This window comes from Clarias gariepinus, chromosome 11 (genome assembly GCF_024256425.1).
Source record: "Clarias gariepinus isolate MV-2021 ecotype Netherlands chromosome 11, CGAR_prim_01v2, whole genome shotgun sequence".
In the NCBI taxonomy this organism is placed as follows: Eukaryota; Metazoa; Chordata; class Actinopteri; order Siluriformes; family Clariidae; genus Clarias; species Clarias gariepinus.
In genome coordinates this window covers 26,979,343-26,998,011 of record NC_071110.1, presented here as the reverse complement: position 1 = coordinate 26,998,011, position 18,669 = coordinate 26,979,343, and the positions used below count along the sequence as shown (strand labels likewise).

Below are 18,669 nucleotides of genomic sequence, written 5' to 3'. Positions count from 1 at the left end.
GTCATGTTGGTGAAACCAGTCTGAAATGACTTCTGTTTGGTTCATTGTCATGCTGGAGGTAACTCTTAAAAGAAGGGTAAATTGTAGCCATGAAGGGTTGCACATGGTATCAAAAAACAGTACTCAAGTAGATATTCGACTGGCTGAGAGAAGTGGAACATCCACCGAAGTGGTTTGGTGGTTAGAACTGTTGCCTCATGCCTCTAGGGTTGGGATTTGAAGTGGTGGATGCATGTTCTCTCTATATCGGTGGGTTTCCTCTGGGTGCTTGAGTTTCCCTCCACACACAGAACAAAGATATGCTTACATGAAATGGATTTTTCAAGTTGCCTCTAGTGTGTGTGTGTGTGTGTGTGTGTGTGTGTCTGTAGGTTAGAAGAACATTACAACACTACCCAATAGTGTGAAATCAAAGGTCATTGCAACCAACTATGGTTTGTGATGATGGCTTGAATAGATAGCTACACAACCTATAAGGTTAAATGGACTGGACTGTGCAAAATTGAAGTCTTACCTACGAATACTTGATATTCATCCACGGTTTCCATCCAGGCCCTTGTTGCTCTTGAGAGCACCATTTTCTTTTCTTTTTTTCTTGACATTGCATGATGGCACAGAGCGGAGAATAACAGGGTTGATCCTCCATGTCAGTGCTTTAGTGCTGGCTTTATACTCCTACAGGATTTAAAACTAGAAGAAATTTCATTCATGGTATATATGTGATGTTGTTGATCCCCAGAAACTCGCAAAAAGCTTGACCTGACAGATCTCGCTTCAAATTATTACTATTACAAGCTTTCCACCGTGACTCACAGGCGGACGGCTACACTGTAATTTAGATCTTTTAACTAGAAAACGTACAACCTGATGCTTTATCGATTTACCTGCATACTGATCAGCTATGACAATGAAACCATCTGACTAATACTGTGTAGGACCTGCTTGTGCTCTCATCCATTGAGACAGTATTCCACAAGACCTCTGAAGATGTGCTGGGGTTATCTAGCACTAAGATGATAGCAGAAGAGCCTTTAAGGTCCTTTATGGTTAAAGGTTGAGCATCCATGAATCAAACTTGTTTGTTTACTGATTGACGCAGATTGATATCTGTGGAAATCAACAATGTTTCTTCATGTTCCTTAACCCATTCCTCAAATTTCTTTTTTACATTTTGTCAGCGAGCATTATCATGCTGAAGGAGGCCACTGCCATTAGGGAATATCATTGCCTAGACACTTTCTATAGATATTAAACACTGCATACTAGGAACACTCCAAAAGGCATACTTTTTGAAGAAAAGTCATCTAGCCATCACAATTTGGCCCTTGTTGAAGTCATTCCTATCATTACACTTGCCCATGTTTCTACTTCCAACACACCAACTTTGAGAACTGACTGTTCTCTTGGTGCCCAATATATCCTACTTCTTGATAGGTGCCATTGTAATGAGTTTTAATAAGCAACGTTATTTATTTAAACTTTCAGCTGTTTTAACGTCATTGCTGATCCATAACCAATGCATGTACAAGGTGGTATCAAAAAGTTTCAAAACTAGTTTTGGTAACATGCAGCACAAGGATGCACGCACAGTCACAGGGAGCACCGGCCTACATAAGTCAGCGTGCCAAAAGACATCTTCCTGTGTACTGTACATCGGGATCTGTGAAACTGGTGCTATTCTGACCATGCACGTTAACACGTCTGGTACGGCAAGAACAAGAAGCAAATGTGAAACTGGGCAAATCTGCCACAGAGACGTTTAAAATAAGTTTATGGCGATGCTGCAACGAGTCGTTTGAGGTGTTTTATGTGGCATGCAACATCACTTGAAGACAACGAGAGATCAGATCAACTTTGCACCTGAGAAAAAGTGTACGTCTAAAGTGGCTGGATCTGTGGAGTGCAAATTTCGAAACTTTTTGATACCTCGTTGTATTTCAAGAAAATGCATTCAAATCTGAAAAAAAAAACAGTGCAGCTGTGTCTGTTTTTTTGTTAGTTTTTTTTCCTTCACTTTTTGTAACACCTTTATATTGGCTTTCATCAGGGTCTCAGCATAAAAACACAGAAGAAACAAAACACACCTAAAAGTTATCTTTAGAAAAGCCCAGGTTGTTTACCTCTCTGTAAAGGTCTAACGTGAATAAAAGACCTGCAGAAAGCCGTATTGAACATGAAATGTATGAAAGCACATCACATCAAACAAAGCACGGTCCCTAAAAGCTCCGAGCTATTGGTCTTTTTTGGCTCCCACAAACACATTTCACCTGGATGCTGCTTTGAGAGATGAGAGTCCTGAAACTGGAACACAAAGGAGTGCCCTAATGGGATGAAAGTTGTTCTCTGAAAGCATGAGCACATTGCACATTTTGTTATCGTCTGGAACAGAGATGTGAAAATGAAACAAGGAAAAAAATGTGAATGATTAATGATAGAGATGCCTACTTAAAAAAAAAAAAAATCTCTATCAGTTTAACAGCGCAGGGGTAACTTAGTGGTTAGGGTGTTAAACTGCTGAATTCCCAGTTCGAGCCCCAGCCCCTCCAGGTTGCCATTGTTTGGGCCTTGAGGATGGTCCTTTACCCTGAACTGCTCAAATACAATCGGGCATTGAGCTAGCAAGCTGACCCTGTACGAAACAGCCACTAAAACGTCGGGTATATCTGCAGGGTGTGGAGTATTCGTCACAGTCTATCCTATCCTTTCCTATCCTACATCACTTTTCTCTTTGAAACACCACAGGTAAGCAATTAAACAGCAACTTTTAAGCTGTGATGTGAGTTTGGATTTATCACTACGAGCCTGAGAGTAAACAGCGAGTATAGACTGGAAACATCCTCAATCACCGGCCGAGAAAAAGTTCAAAAGTCAACCATTATCTAGAAAATTCTCCAATGCTTATAGCTTTCTGGGATTCCTAAGGGCCAGTATTGGACCATTATCCGGAAAAAGGTTCAACAATCAACACACACACTTCTGCCAACACATTGGACACTGCAAAAACCTTTTTTTTCACCTGTTTGGTTCCCTGAAAGCAGCCCTATAGGGACGAAGATTCACTTCTGATGAAGAAGTGAAGACAGCGGCGCATTCGTGGCTCACAGCTCAGCATTGAAAAGCAAGGAGGTTATGTCGAAAAATGATGGATTTGTATGCAAATCATTTTTAACTCACCCTCGTAGTTGAATATTGGTTTAACTGTGCATCCCTAATAACTGTAAATAAAAATGCATGAGTGCAGAATGTTAAGGTACTGATTTACAATAGTGCCGATCTGTACCTTTATTTTTCATTAAGTGTAAACATTGTGTAGCTGAGCTGGTGAGAACAAACAAACTTCAAGCTGCTTAGGTTTTGGACCGGTTTAATGGTAATACACACTAACTACAGCTTTGTGTTGGCAGTAATTGGTACAATTTAGCTACTCTGTACAATGTAATGTAACAGTTACTTTTGAACAAAACAAATATGAATAGAATCTGAAAAAGCAAACATAAGAAAAAAATATGCAATACATAATTTCAGAGAAATTCCCAGGCTCAGTCCTTTTTTTTTTACACTGCAGAATGTTGGCACGAATTTTGACACCGTAATCAAGTCTGTAGTGCTTCTATTCCAGCTGATGAAATAAAGAAGTCAAAATATTAGCTCTTCATTTGTTATATTAAGCATGTCGAACATGCTCTAGTAACCGCATTATTCATTTCATCGTTGATTTTTTTTAAAATTCAGATTAAAGTTTGATTGCACATCTAATAATTACAGTCATTACAGGGATCATTATCACATCAACACCTGTCGTGAAAATGCAATATTTTTCTAGCGATCATAATTCGCTGCACCTACTGTAAAAGAGCAAAGCATTATTGATTTAAATGAGGCAGGGGAAACGGGGACTGACGAGCCAATATTCTGGCCTGATGTTAAGAAATGCATTGCACTGCAGGCTGTTATTTACACCTGGTCGCTAGATTGGTATGATAATTTAGTTGCGTGTCTCTATAGCAACCTTCTATTTGTTTGTACGATCTGCCTGTAAATGATAAACAACACTTAAATAATTTAGGCAATCCTTCTTTTCATGCAACTGTGACCCAAAAAAAAAAAACAATTTTACCACTTTTGCAATGCACTGATTTTCATGATTTTTAAAATATCCAGCTTTTTATTCATCATAAAATAATTATCATAAGATTATCATAACCAGCCACTTTATTAGGTGGACCTTCTGGGTTGGCGCCCTTTTGCCTTCAGAACTGCCTTAGGTCTTTGTGGATTTAAGAAGGTACTGAAAACATTACTTTCTGGCATTACTATGGCCATGGGTGGATCAGTGATAGATTTCTCACCTGCCATGTGGACGGCCCGGGTTCAAACCCCAGCCACTGGATGCAGGGCCAGTCCCAAGCTTGAATATAATGAGAGGGTTGCGTCAGGAAGGGCATCTGGTGTAAAACCTGTTCCAAGTTGATGAGGGGATCGGATGTTCCACTGTGGTGATCCCTTGACTAGAACAGCTGAACATATTATAGCATCGCACCGTTGCTGCAGATTAGTCAGCTACACATCCATCATACAAATTTTCAAAGCGAAACATGCTTTGTATACTTTGAGGTCAGCGGTGTTCATCCTCTTCTGTCGTAGCAGTGGAGACGGATGCCTCTGTTAATTTCATGTTTCTATTCCCTGTCTACCACGGCTGAAGATTTTTTTCCCGATATGCCGCCAGTTTGTGTCTGGTCATGTGACTACACATGGTTATTGTACATATGGTAGATCCACTCTACTTCACAAATCTACTTAAGTAAAAGTAAAAAGTATGGTGCAGTAAAACTACTTATAAAAGTAACTTTTTCTACAGCAGCAAAATCTACACTTTTATGTTTTTTGCTGTAAATTCTCAACCCACTGTCAGAATGCTGCAGAAGAAATCGGGACTAATCAGACCAGTCAACCTATCTATTTTTTTTAGGTATTGAAATAATTGAAATTGATTTTGGCGAACCCATGTAAACTGTAGTCTAGGTTTCCTGTTCTTACAGCTGACTGGAGTGTCACCCGGTGTGATCTGCTGCTGATGATGTAACCCATACAGTATGCTTTAGGCCTTAAAGTTTAAGGTGTGATATGTTGTGCTCTTCAACATACCTTGGTTGTAAATAGGATGTTTTATGAGTTACTGTTGACCAGGGCGATTCTAGCGATTGAAAACATCAGGGGTAAGTCAACCTTGCTTGGGGCTTGTCCTTTTTCTTTCTTTCCTCTTTTTTTCATAGGAAGTTCAGCATCAGTAGGTTGGGAAGGTTATATCTACCTTTATTATAACTAACTAAATAAATAAATAAATAAAGTGATGTCCAAAAATATTAAGACGAAAGTGAAATTTAAGGTTGAATGCCAGTCTAAATTTTTTTTAAATAATAAAAGTAAAGATAAAAAGAATAATGCAGAACGTAAGAATAATTACAACAGTCAATGAATTCATTTATTCTACAAAACCTGCTGGATCCGGCTGGGCAAAGAGCCGAAAAAGGCGTCTGCAGTACCCTGGTGTCACTCACTCAATCAATGCCAGAGATTTCCCTAGTTTTAGCCATTTTTTCCTGAAGGGCTGGACAGCCAAGGCTCCTAAAAGTTAAAGTCCTGCCACATGTTCCATCCATTAACCAAACCAACTGATTCTAATTGGCTCAACTCTTCAGCCAGATTAGGCGCGAACTAATTAGTGATGGCAAAAAGTTGTCTTGATACGTTTGGCCATCACTGTATTATCTATAATACTGTGGCATAAGGGAACAAGCAGGGATAGTGCAATGTCTCTCTCTCTCTCTCTCTCTCTCATGTACGTGTTCGCGCTACAGTAGATTTTATGACGTCATTCGAAAGAAACTTCACCTCAAGTCCCAGTTTCACTTAAACACCCCTCATACATAATTTTCCACTTCTGAAGTATATGTTTAGACTTGTACCATGTTTGTAAAAGTAGCATGTATGCATTATTTTAAATGAAATAGTAAATATTATTATTAAAAAATAGGAAAAATAATGACATCAGTTCTTTCCATCAGTTGTTTCAGATTGATTTGGTTGATTGCACGGCTTTAGGTTTTTTTGTTCTGTGTTTTGAGATTTGCTGTGCTGCGTCACCTCAATTTCCCCCTCGGGCAGTGGCTCTGGTGTGTACGGCACCCTGAGTGAACTCCGCTTCAGTGAGTTAAATGCCTTAACTTTGCTAACGTTATGACATAAAACACTGCATATGAATCAAATTATATGCAAGTGTTCTTCTGTAAGCAAGCAGCACAGCAGGGCAGACAAGTGTTATTAGACTCATAAAGAGATAACAGCTGCATGCTTTATCATCTGTCCGTTTCTCCTTTACTTTATTTTTTCTAAACTGGTCACCTAATGGCGTTGACATTTTCTTATTTATTATTTTTATTTGACGAGCATCAGGATATCACACACCCCAATTAAGAATGACGACTAGACGACGTAGACAGGTTATATATTATTCTTAACGATTTCACACAAAACTATAATAATAAAATATGCCTGTGAAACTGTACAATACATTATATGTTACATACGGTGTTATAAATGATCTGTGGTAATTTGTGTGAGTAATTTAACTAATTGTATTAGTGTGTAAAGTTAGATGTTTTGTTCCTGCTAACCGCATCTTTTCGAACTGAAGATAGGTTAACTGCCGCCCCCAAATTGCCTATAGTGTCCAGGTTGTACCCTGCTTTGTTCCCAAAGTCTCCTGGGATAGCCTTTAGGATAAATGGTATAGAAAATGAATGGACAAACTTAGGAGCGACCGAACACGAACCAGACAAACTAGTCACTTCAACTTGATTTTTCTTCATGGATTCTCGTCTGGCCGTGCACATCTTCCAACTTCGAGTGGACAACTTAATTACTGCCTCCTTCCCCTCACTTAGACTTGCCAACAGCCATACCGTGTTCAAGGTCACTTAAATCACCTTTCTTCTTCATTCTGATGCTTTGTTCAAATTTCAGCAGATCATCTTTCCTTAAGAAATCTTGAGTTGCTGCCCATGTGAATTTTAACTGTAAATGTGTAGAGCTTCATCTAACACATGGCCTGAAGCAACATTAACTTTTTTTAATTTAAAAAAGGAAATAAAAAAAGAGACATGTCTTATGCGAATATCTTTCTTCTTATCTTTTCAAACCAATCATATAAAAATGTGACCTACAATCAATTTTAGTTCTGCATATTTAAGATGGCAACAAAAAGGGATTTTTTTTTTGTTTAATATAAGACAAGCCTTCTTGAAAAAAACTGAAGAGAAAGAAATGAGGAAATCAAGAATGCTGAAGCAAGTCGAACAATCACCATCATTTATTTACAATATATTAAACCATAATGGAAAAAAATTATTACTTATAACAAGTGGTCATTTATTCGATAAGGAAAATAAACATGAGTTATTTTAAAAGCTATGATGAATCGTAAAGACTTATATATCCATATTAAATGTGTACAGCCAGCAGTGTTACGTATCTTTTTGCCTTGTGTTTGTATTGAGCCAGGAACATGATAAAACACACACCTTTAAATAAAATTAATAATGACTGCATAGAAATAAGGATGAAATCACTGACCTATCAGAGTTCATAAAAACAATGAGAAACAAATGCTGGCTCCCTTTGAAATGAAATAAAATAAGCAGAGAGTCTTTCCGCTCTATGCTTTTTTTTGTAAAACGGTGTGCATTTGGCAACATTGAGCAATTCATTAAGGCTAGTCCATAAATACTATCATGAAAGCAAAATAACAAACACAAAAAGAGGTTTGTTAAATGCAGCTCTACATCAAATTTAAAAAGTAAAGCTGAAAATACTGCAGAGTCCAACTTAGAAACATACCTAATAAATGAAGGAAGAAAGGAAAGAAAGAAAGTAGCAAAACTACAGAAATGGAAGGAAAGGAAGCAAAGAAAGATGGATTCACAGCATCTGTTCTTTTTATGTGCTCACGCCACTTGTGTGTTGTTTCGCTTGTATAAGATCAACGTAAAGGTCGTTCACAGCTGTTAAAGACGATGTGATTTCCAGTAATGGGCAAGGTTATCGTCAATCTGCACCAAACTTAAGATCAAGTACATTCCCTTTGGAAAATCCAGAATGTATGTTAAACAAAACGAGCGTACAGACGATGGCGAAAAAGGGAGATGATGACGAGCACAGTACTGTCAGGTGAATGACATGTGACAACTAAAAACATATTAAATCACAGTGAGGATGAAGAGGGAGAAACCGTGGGTGCAGCCTTCTTCAGCATGGGAAAAAAAATACAAATTAACCCACTGCGCAGCAAGATCGATAAGGAAAAAGACATTTCAGAGTCTTATGACATAGTGTGTCTGTGTGTGTGTGTGAGAGAGAGAAAGAGGGTGAGTTTGCTCATACCTGCTTTGCTAACACTACTTACTTGACTTCCTCTGACTTGTCCTGTAATCTATGTAAACACTTTCAACAAAACCTTTTTTTTTTTTTTGGTAGAACAGTGTTTCTTTCCATTTTCATATTTATTTTATGAAGTGCAAACAGGACAAATCTCCCCACTTTAGCTTAGCAAGCTAATCCTGGATTTTCTTTTAGCTCAAGCTTGACGGATGGCAGCACGACTGGACAAGCAGAGCAGAAACCTGGACCAATGCTGCAATACACTCAGTCGATGGAAACAGGACAAAGCAGTTCCACTCCACCCCAAAAAGAAAAAGAAAAAAAAAACTTCCAGTGTAGTGCGCATTGGACACTTGATGGCATAAGTATCTATAACACCATGCATGAAAGTAGAAGGAGCATCACTAAATGCAATCGTACAAGTGAAAACTGTGTGTGCGCGCACGCAGTGCAGTAAAGACATATATGGTGCTGTACAGTACTTCGCCTCAATCCTTAGACCCAATCCAAGAAGGATGCAATACTGAGTGAAGAATTTGTTTGTGTGTGTATAGAAGGGTGACACGCATCCTGCTTGCCCCAGTTGTTTAGGTAGCTGATCGAGGTGCATCAGCAGCGGGAGGAGCTTCGGGCTGTGCGGCGGCTTTCTTCCTTCTCTTCCTCCTCGTCCTCGTCGGATCTGCTGAGGCAGAAGCGTCTTCGGCCGTGGGGGGAGCTGCGGGATAAACATGGTTTAATTAAAATCAAAACAAATGGATGGCAGACTTTGTGAAGGTGATGCGTTGTCCGACATGCGACTCTCCAATGAGAGCTTGGCGAACGCTTGCTGCAATAATAGGATGCAAGATCGGTCAAAATGTCCCACCCAACGTCTGTGTATACTGTATATCTGGACACACCAATCAGACCTGACACGACTTGCAGTATATTGTAGGCGGAAAAAGTAATAAAATGTTGTACTCAAGTAAAAGTACCGTTACTCCAGTGAAATTTTACTCAAGTACAGGTAAGGTTACCAGTATAAAAATCTACTCAAGTAAAAGTAAAAAGTAGGTCATTAAATATTTACTTAGAGTAAAAGTTACCAAGTTACTTTTTTTAACAGCAGGGGTGGGGTGAAGAATTCTAGTTTGGTTAAAAAAAAAAAAAAAAAAAAAAGACAAGGGGATATGGCCGGGGGTTTGCTTCCTGAGAATTTGATGGCATTTCACTTTCAACTGGGTCTGCATCACTGGAATTTGTTTAGTTTTGTCTCCATCGTTCTTATGAATTCAGCACATTTGTTCTCCCTGCCCATCAATCAACTGGTGCAGAGGTTTCCAGGGTGCAATTTTTTTCCTTCCCCGTTGCATTATTTTTTATTTATTTTTTACTCCGTAGCGAATATGATTTAAAATATAGCAAAGTACAATACTTCAAACAAAACAGTAAAATTACAGATTTAAAAAAAATACTTTAAAAACTACCCAATTACAGTAATGCAAGTAAATGTAATTTGTTACTTTCCACCTCTGATTGTAGGTCCCCCTTTTGCCAACAAAACAGCTCATCTGTGGGATCAGACCAGACAGACTAGACTAGGCTTAACTCCCCTAGGTCATCAGTGAGCCTTGGGCACCCATAAACAGTTCACTGGTTCTCCTTCTTTGGACGACTTATGTTAGGTACCAACCATTGTTTAACTACCACAGCCAAAAAGATCTACTGTTTTGGAAATGTTCTGACTAGCCATTTCAATTTAGACTTTGTTGAAATCACTAAGATCTTTACGATTGCTTAATTTTCCTGCTTTTGACGCATCAACGTCGAATGCCAGTTGTTTGATTGGTGTACATAGGATACCATCTCAGGAGAAAATACAAAGGAAGATACACACAATCTGTCCCCTTAACCAGAAACTTTTGAGTGTCACTATGGCTAATATTTACCTAAACTAAAAACTCACTATGCTTTGGGTAAGCTTTTGCTGTACTTCACTTGTACTTGCAATGTCTAGCAGGCTGTACAGATCAATGGTCTGTTTTAATTATAGCTAAATTAAAATACCAGAGGGGAAATCTATAGTTACCTCTGAATTGACTTCAGTTACTCCGTTGGCTATGTTTGTTCGGAGTAATTAATCACAAGGACATTTCAACAAATGAAACATAAAACCCCTTTTAAATTGGAATAAGTGCAAAAGCAATTACTGATTCACTCGAGACATGTTTTTAAAAATAAACTTCTGTTACTTTTAAATATACAGTAATTCATGCACACAACAAACTTCTAACTGGGAGCAGGTTAGAATGAATTAGAATAAGATAAAAGGGTAAACAAAAAAATGCTCATCAAGTGAGAAATGTATTAAGGTGAGATGGACATGCGTAGAGCACACTTCACTTCAAACCAGGCATCACCTACTGCCATCTTCAGTCACTGTCTGCCCTGTAGAGATACTTCATCATCAAACTGTCCACGCTCTTCTTTCTTTTCTTCTCCTCTTTCTTGCTGAGTGGTGGCGCTACATCAGAAGATCCACCAGGCTCTATCTCATCTTCAGAAGCTGACTCCTTCCTAACTGGAGCTCTCTTGACGCTGTTAGCACTCTTATATGAGATTGTGGAAGCTCCCGAGCTGGAATCTGACTCTGAGCTAGACTCGGATTCAGAGGAGGATGATGAGGATGACTCTTTCTTCGACTTCTTTTTTTTGCCCTTTTTCTTGGACCTTCTTTTTCTACGCTCATTTTCAGACGAATCAGAGCTGTGGCTTCTCCGTTTCCTACTCTTGTTCTTCTTCCTGCTACGGGTGCTCAGGCTGCTGCTAGAGCGATGGAAGTCTACGGCTGAAGCAGAGCGCCTTGAGCTCAAGGAGCTGCGACTGCTGTCCCTGCCAGACCTCAGACACTTCGCCTCATCGTCATCCTCCTCCCCACACTTGCTCGGCTTGCCGGTCTCGGCTTCAGAGTCTTCCAGGCTGCTACGCTTAAACTTGATGGGCTTGAAGTTCAACACCTCATTGATGGCTGCCTCCAGAGCTGGGTCGAGGTAGTTGCGGTGGCCTACGGGTTTGAGGTCGGGGGCACCAGGTAGATCGGGGTCAGTTGTTCTTGTTTGTGGGGGCACAGACATGCTTCGGCCGCTGGAGGAGTGATGCGGACTGTAGGAGTTGGAGTGTAATTCACTATAAGCCACACTCATGGCATCATCATCCACATCAAACTCACTGAGGCGGCAGCTGCGGGCTAACGACATGCGGGAATCAGCTCGGCTCACACTGCCAGGGCTCCTCCGGCTAACACTGCCAGGGCTTCTCCGGCTCACACTGCCAGAGCTCCTGCGGCTCAGGGATGGACTAACTGCTGAGCCACGCTCACCGTGGCGATCGTCGAGCCGAGACATACTGCGGCCCCGACTCAGCATGCTCGTTGAACTCACAGTGGATTTGACATCATCGTCATCATCATCATCCAACCAAGAGGCTCGGCTTAGGCCTACAGATGACACAACTGATTTGTTGTCCATCTCTGACCAGCGGCTGTCCATACCCTTCCTGGCCCGGGTTGCTGCCTCGGAGTAAGCCTGTGAGATAACTGAGCCCCTGTCATCCAGATCATCCTTCCTCCAGGAGTTCACCGAATAGGAGTCCCTGCCATCGGACTGCTTGGCTTTGCTTTTGCGGAAGGATGAGAGTTCCTCAGAGTCATCCTTCTCCTTGAGGGTGCTAAAGAGTGAGCCCTCATCTCCTTTGCCACCGAGGGAATCCTTAAGGTTGGAGCGTTTTCTATAACTGAGTGAACTCATCACAGACACCGGCCTACTCTGGTCTAAACATTTACCTTCCTTGCCATTCTCATTCCATTCCTTCCCCTCTTTGACATCACAGTTTGCAGCATATCTAGAACGAGTTGAAGGGAACGATGCCATCATAGCAGACCAGAAAGAAATGGAAAGGAGGATATAGAAAAAGAAATTAAAAATTAATTATGAAATGGGGAAAAAAACGGTGTGTGACAATAAAAAAAAAGAGATTTCTACAAAGCATTTAAAGTACAGTTTCTGTTTTTTTGGCATGGATTGTTGGTCTCTCCATCACCTGAAAAGAAACACATGGCTGCTAATAGGACCACTAGCTCATTTTATAAGAAAGCACTGTGGATAGCAGACTGCATTATTCTGTACTGTCTTCACTTTGAGAAAATATATACTATACTTATATATGTATGTATAAGTAAATCCTCCTTGAAACAATGGATTTATCTCAGAAATGGCAGAAGACAGGACAGAACATGACGTAAAAGATAATAAAAATGGAATTTGGCTTTTAAACTGAACCCAAACATACTGTAATTAGCTATGATTCAAATTCAATGATCAACTGTGCCTTCTTAAGCTTTTTACTTGAATCAATTTTGAAGATCCACTGCACACAAATACCACTTGTATAATTTTCACTTTGATTGTCTTGCATAGTTGCTTTTTTTAATAAAAGTTGATAATGAAATTCTGCATGAAAACCCAATTTTTAGGGCAAACGCACAATAATGGAGAACATGAAGAAAAGGATTTTAAAGCTTTAAAGTTTTTTAAAAGTTGTGAGGGGCTCAAGAGGGAGGCTTAAATCTTCTGGAAAAGAGACAAATGTGGGGCAATCGAAGCTGTCAGCCAGCAGGCTCAATCTATTAATCTCTGGTAGAGGGGAGCAGGTGTAGGCAAGCCAGCTGGCCAACAGGCGTGTCGATAAATCTGCCAGGCAGGCCGCTGCTTCTAAAGAAGCCGCTGTCATCAAACCTTGTGGCAATGAGGAGAATTAGTGAGTGGGTAAGAAAAATATACCTGCAAGCAAATGAATGCTCTATTCCTTTTCCTAGCCCGCTTTATGTGCATGGGGGTATCTAGTTTAGAGCGAACCAGTGAAATCCGTTCAGCAACCGGAGAGGAAAGGTAGCCTCAAACTACTGACCTTGAGCTCTTCAAGCTGCCGTCATCTGACAAATTTTTGGCTGAGCCTTTGGTTTTGGAGAGCCAGGACTTCACGCCATCAACTCGGTCCTCTACTTCGGAGCAAGAATCCGAGTCTCCTTCACTATATGAAAAAAAAGACGGAAATGAAGACAGAAATTTAGCTCCCAGCTAAAAGCAGATTCTGTGGGGACTGTTAGTTTGGCAATACGGAACAAACAAATGTCTTTATAGCACAGAAACAAGAGCACTCTGACATGCGTTCAATCAGCAGAGGCCTATAAGCCTCAATGCCATTCTTTGTGTTAGTCAGCTCTCACGCTTGGGACCTTGCAGGCACTGGACATCCTATCTGAGCAGACTTTGCCTTTTTATTTCTCGGCACATGAATGAGCATAATGAATAGTTGAAGGGACTTCCTGATGTTTTTATTTTTACAAAACATTTAAAACAGCTTTTAACCCCAGGATAATGAAAAGTGAACAGTTGCTTCATCTTTAAATTACAGCAAAATATTAACAGTTAGGCATTTAAAAAAAAAAAAATTATGAACTGCCAACGACTGCCTGTAAAAGATCACAATTTGCGAAGATAAAAAAAGCAACTCTTAAGGTCATGTAAGAAAGGAAGGACTAGCTTCTAAATACTTTCAAAAGGGTCAGAAAATGAGCACTTGAGGAGTTTTAATTATCGTACATTGACTGCAGCATTCTGCAAACAGATACGAAACAGTGCCAGTGGAGGATCAGTGGTGCTGTCAATAATTGGAGGGAAAACTTACACAGAAGTTCCCCAAGAGCAGGAACATTAATGGTCTGCACGCTGAGCGGCTGACTGCATCTGGGTTCTGTTTGTTCATTTCTCAGGCCAAGATAAAGCCCCGGGATTTATGTTTAGCCAGATCTGCAATTCAATTCTTCTCTGTCTCTTCAGATTAGTCTTATAGCTCAGTTATTGTGTAGCACTGTCTGTGGAATAGATTTTTTTTTTAAAGCACCAGAGGATTTAGATGGTAGAAGAAGCTTCAATCAGAGTTGACGAACACAGAAAAACTCCAAATGAGGTCACAGCTACCAGTTCTACTTTTAATTGGGATTTCGATAAACATGCTTCTAGCTGTCTTCTGGGGACCGACGTAGTCGATCCTCTGAAGAATAAATAACGGAGAATAAAGTTGCTACAGAATGTAGAGTACCTTCTGCTTTTCCCACATCCTGAACTCACTTACTATGCATATCAACATTCATATCATAACATTATACGTTTATCTAACACAAACACAACAGGGAAGCAAGAACTGAATTGATTCCACTGCAGTAGGATGAGACATTGGTACAGTTGGATGAGTAATTTAGAAGCATGCCTTAAGCCTCATGCCCTTATCAAAGAAAAGACAGGTTGGCTCTGAGTGCTTCTGTATGTGCACTGACTTTAAACTGGCATCCTGAGTAGGGATGGAGGGGAGATATTCTGTGTACGGAGCTCTAGGGCTGGGCAGGACACAGGGTATTCTGTGATCGCATAATTGTTTCACTGACTGCACATCATTAGCTAAACCATACAACGGTCTTGAAGGGCAAACCAACACTTTTGCATATTAATTTAGCATATTATGAGTTTAGAAAAAAAAAAACCACATACATGAATAAAATGTATATAAAGATTTGCTTTGGCGGTTGCGTGCTATAAACTGTTATTCCTATGAATATTGTAAATTTCAATTTGCATAGCAACAAGGAGTAAACAATACATGTGGAACTGTACTTTATAACTTGAATACTATTAAATATCATTAGCATTTTTTTATTCAGAACTTATATGATTCGCCAATGACTACATGCGAGTAATTAAACTTTCTTAGTTTAGCATCCCATGGTTTTAGTTTCTAAAATTCTGTAAAGAATTGTATGTATGATCTGTGGTGACTTTCTCATGCTAGGCGATGTAGACAGAGCTAAATCTATCCGTGCTTGTGTGAATAGGGACGTGATGTTGAGCACACCTTGCCCAACCTGATTTAGGTTATACTAACAATTTATATTTTTTATACGTTTCTTTTACATAAAAAAAACAAAACAAAACATTACATTAACTTATTATCAGTTAACATGTTCCCCATTTACTTCATTTAAATAGGACTTTTGGCTGAATGCTAACATTTCGACAAGAGTAAGATTTTCATCGATCTAGATTTAGACTTTCGCTCACTCATCCATGACTCATACAGAGTCACGGGGGGCCTGCAGCCTATTTCAGGAGAATTAGGGCACAAGGCAGGGTACACCCTGGAGTCGGTGCCAATCCATCGTAGGGCCCACACACTCACTTACACACTATGGGACCCTGTGAGTGTGTCAGAACCCAGATTCAGTGCAGGCAACAACGCTAATCACTACGTCACTATGCCGCTTTGAGTTTAGTTTACAAATTATGATTAGTTAATTTATTTGTGGTTAAATAAAGTTTTACCTGTAAAACATAATTCAATATGTGTTGTATGTTAAAAACACCAAGCTGTTGCCATCAGAATATACTAACTACACGCAAGAAACTGGTTCAAGTCTGTGAGCCAATAGCAGACTGGTCTGGAGGGCCTTTTTTACCAGGTCATTTGCAAGTTATGCATTATTAAACTTGCATGGTTAAAAGATTGATGAGCAAGGTGCCCTCCCCTTTCTCTGTCAAAAGCTGTTGGATTTCGGGAGTCGGACTGTAAAATATTTACCAGACACGGACACAATATGTACAGTATACAGTATTCTATAGAAGAGACAGAGAGAGGAAGAGAGGAGGTGACTCTCTAGTGTCTACACATCCTTGTGGTGTCGTACAAACTGTAGAAAGTGCTGAGGCGTCCTGGAAAAAATTGAACACAAGTTCAATTGACATGTTGAGGCACTATTTGCGCGCGCACACACACACACACACACACACACATACTTACGTACCAGTCAGTACAGTGACTACAGCCGTCCAAAAGCGCATGGTTAAGTAGAATGTACATATAGCACAGAAAAAAAATAAATAAAAAATCATGCTTGGCTCATGTGGTCAGTAGCATGCATGGATTATACTGTATAGCATGTGATCTCATGCAAAACAAATGGTGGATATAATCATATAGAAACAGGTGATGTTAATTGTCATGTCTATGGAGTGTATTGCAGTATCACTGGGCCGTGGACTAATAACCTGGAGCCTCAGTATGATGATAAGCAAAACAAACAAACAAAAAAAAACATATTTGATATTAATATCCTGTTTGCGGGGTCATATTCTCATAAGGAGCTTGGATACTGCAATATTATCCAAAGATAAAAACCAAACCAGGTTAAGGTGAGCTCAAACAATAGCTCAGGCTCCTCACGTTCTGTTCTTTCGTTTCTGATACTTAGTCACCATGTCTTGTAAGCTGGAAATGGAAGATGAATAATCAACAGAGACAGAAAGAAAAAGAGAAAAGTAAAGTGAGACGGGCATACATCACAAACACAAAAAAAATTAACAGACAGAGAGACAGACAGACAAATTGATAAATGAAATGAAAAGGAAAAAGTTCAAAAGGTCCAAAGTAAAAAAATTCAATCAATCTTGCAGAAGCAGTTGGTGTAAATAAATTTTATCCTTGTTGAGGCCTTTCTGTTATGACCTGGCTTTTATAGCGCAAGGTTTTTTCACCCTCATTCTCCACATACAAAACTTTGACGCATGTAAATGCAGTTTTTTTTTTCCCACTGTAGCTTGTTAAATGCTAGCAAGACCTAAAAATGAGTAAATCAGTCAATTACTCAGTCAGCGGGTCAGTAAATCAGTCCGTAATCCTGAAACTCAATTCAGTTTATCTTAAAATCAGTGAGTCAGTCAGTAAATCAGTGACTTGCTCAGTCAATTAGTCAATCGGGAGGTGATTGAGAGAGTCACTGAATCACTGAGAACAAAAAGTTTACTAGACAGCTTTTTATGTTTTATGATTTATAGTAATTATGATTTTTTTTTTTTTGTTCCTTTCAACTTTAAGTAAATTGCTTGTTGAAATGACATCATAGCGAACCAATCCAATTACCCTTAAATTCAGTGTCATGTGACTGGCTTTTCAACCCATGCCTCAATTATAAGATATCATTCTGAATTAAAAAAAAAAATTGCACTGAAATAATGTAGCATCTATATTTAACCAAAAAAATAAAAAAGAATGCTCAGACAAGGGCATGCACCTCCACGGATTTACAGAAAGATCCCGAGGTAGAGCCGGCATGAATCAGTTGGCTGTGTGTTCAGTTGATTATGTTTTTTGTCATCTTTATCAGCAGGCGACGGAAACGTCAGGAAAGCCAAACAAACATGATTTGTGATATTATACTGTGCAATTTCCCTTAGGCATTAATAAAGTACTCTATCTATACATTTCTAGACAGAAACAGACTTTTTTTTTTTGCACCTGACAGTGCAAACTTACTGTGACAGCAGCTTTCTGCATAATTATGTAAAGCACTTTTATCACGAAAAGTGAAAACCATTAACATTTGCAAACATTTAATTGAACCGCTTATAAAATGCGTACAAATTTAATCGACATCAAGTTACTGACATGAATACTAATGAACTGATTATGAAAATAATTCTTAGAAAATAAGAATTTTATGCAGTAAGAATGAGTAATAACTGACAGCAACTTGTCTGACCAATAGATTCAACCACAGAGTGGTTACAGGCGGCAGGGACTAGCTGTCCTGTACTACAAATAGAGAGAAAGTAGAGAGTGAAAGAGAGAGTGAAAGAGAAAGATGGGCAGTATAGAAGTTTACCTGTTGATAAGATCTTCGTTGTCATCACTCTCCATCTCATCTTCGATAGCAGCCTGCAGGTCACCGATCCTTTTAAAGGCCAGTTTCAGGTCTGCCTGAAGACTCTGATTTGCAGCCTCCAAGCTCTCGATGTCCATTTCCTATGGGAACATGATGAGTTAGCACAGATACAAAACAGGACAAGTGTGATGAGCACCTCACAAATATTGTACTGTGCTCGTATTTCATGACAGACAGACTGACAGGCTGATGGATGTGCATCTCACCAGCTCGTGCTTTTTCCGGCTGGCTTCAGCCTCCTTTTTGGCCAGTTCTCCCATCTCTTCCTTGAGGTCACGTATTTGACGCTGCAGCCGTTTGTTCTGCTCCTTCTCACGGTTCTCACTGGTGCTACGGTGGTCACGTTCCTCTGTCAGTTTTTCCACATTCTCCTTAAGCCTTGACACGAGACTCTACATAACAGAGAAATCCATCGAATGTGT

At 39.6% G+C, this 18,669-nt stretch overlaps 1 protein-coding gene across 7 annotated transcripts in view; it reads right to left on the bottom strand.

The window, feature by feature from the left end:
- Nucleotides 1–7,357: 7,357 nt before the first annotated feature.
- The window catches only part of myo18ab (myosin XVIIIA b), a 108,230-nt gene continuing 96,918 nt past the window's right edge, over nt 7,358–18,669 (bottom strand). For 3 of the 7 annotated variants that reach the window (XM_053507700.1, XM_053507701.1, XM_053507698.1), the window contains 6 exons: nt 18,454–18,639; nt 18,188–18,327; nt 16,750–16,794; nt 13,384–13,506; nt 10,843–12,318; nt 9,065–9,154 (listed from right to left, as the gene is read on the bottom strand). In XM_053507700.1, coding sequence (XP_053363675.1) covers nt 10,851–12,318; nt 13,384–13,506; nt 16,750–16,794; nt 18,188–18,327; nt 18,454–18,639 — 1,962 coding nt within the window. In that variant the 3' untranslated portion in view covers nt 9,065–9,154; nt 10,843–10,850. Of the gene's footprint in view, nt 9,155–10,842; nt 12,319–13,383; nt 13,507–16,749; nt 16,795–18,187; nt 18,328–18,453; nt 18,640–18,669 lie in introns of all 7 variants that reach the window. The other 4 variants (XM_053507704.1, XM_053507699.1, XM_053507702.1 and 1 more) reach the window with 3 other exon arrangements.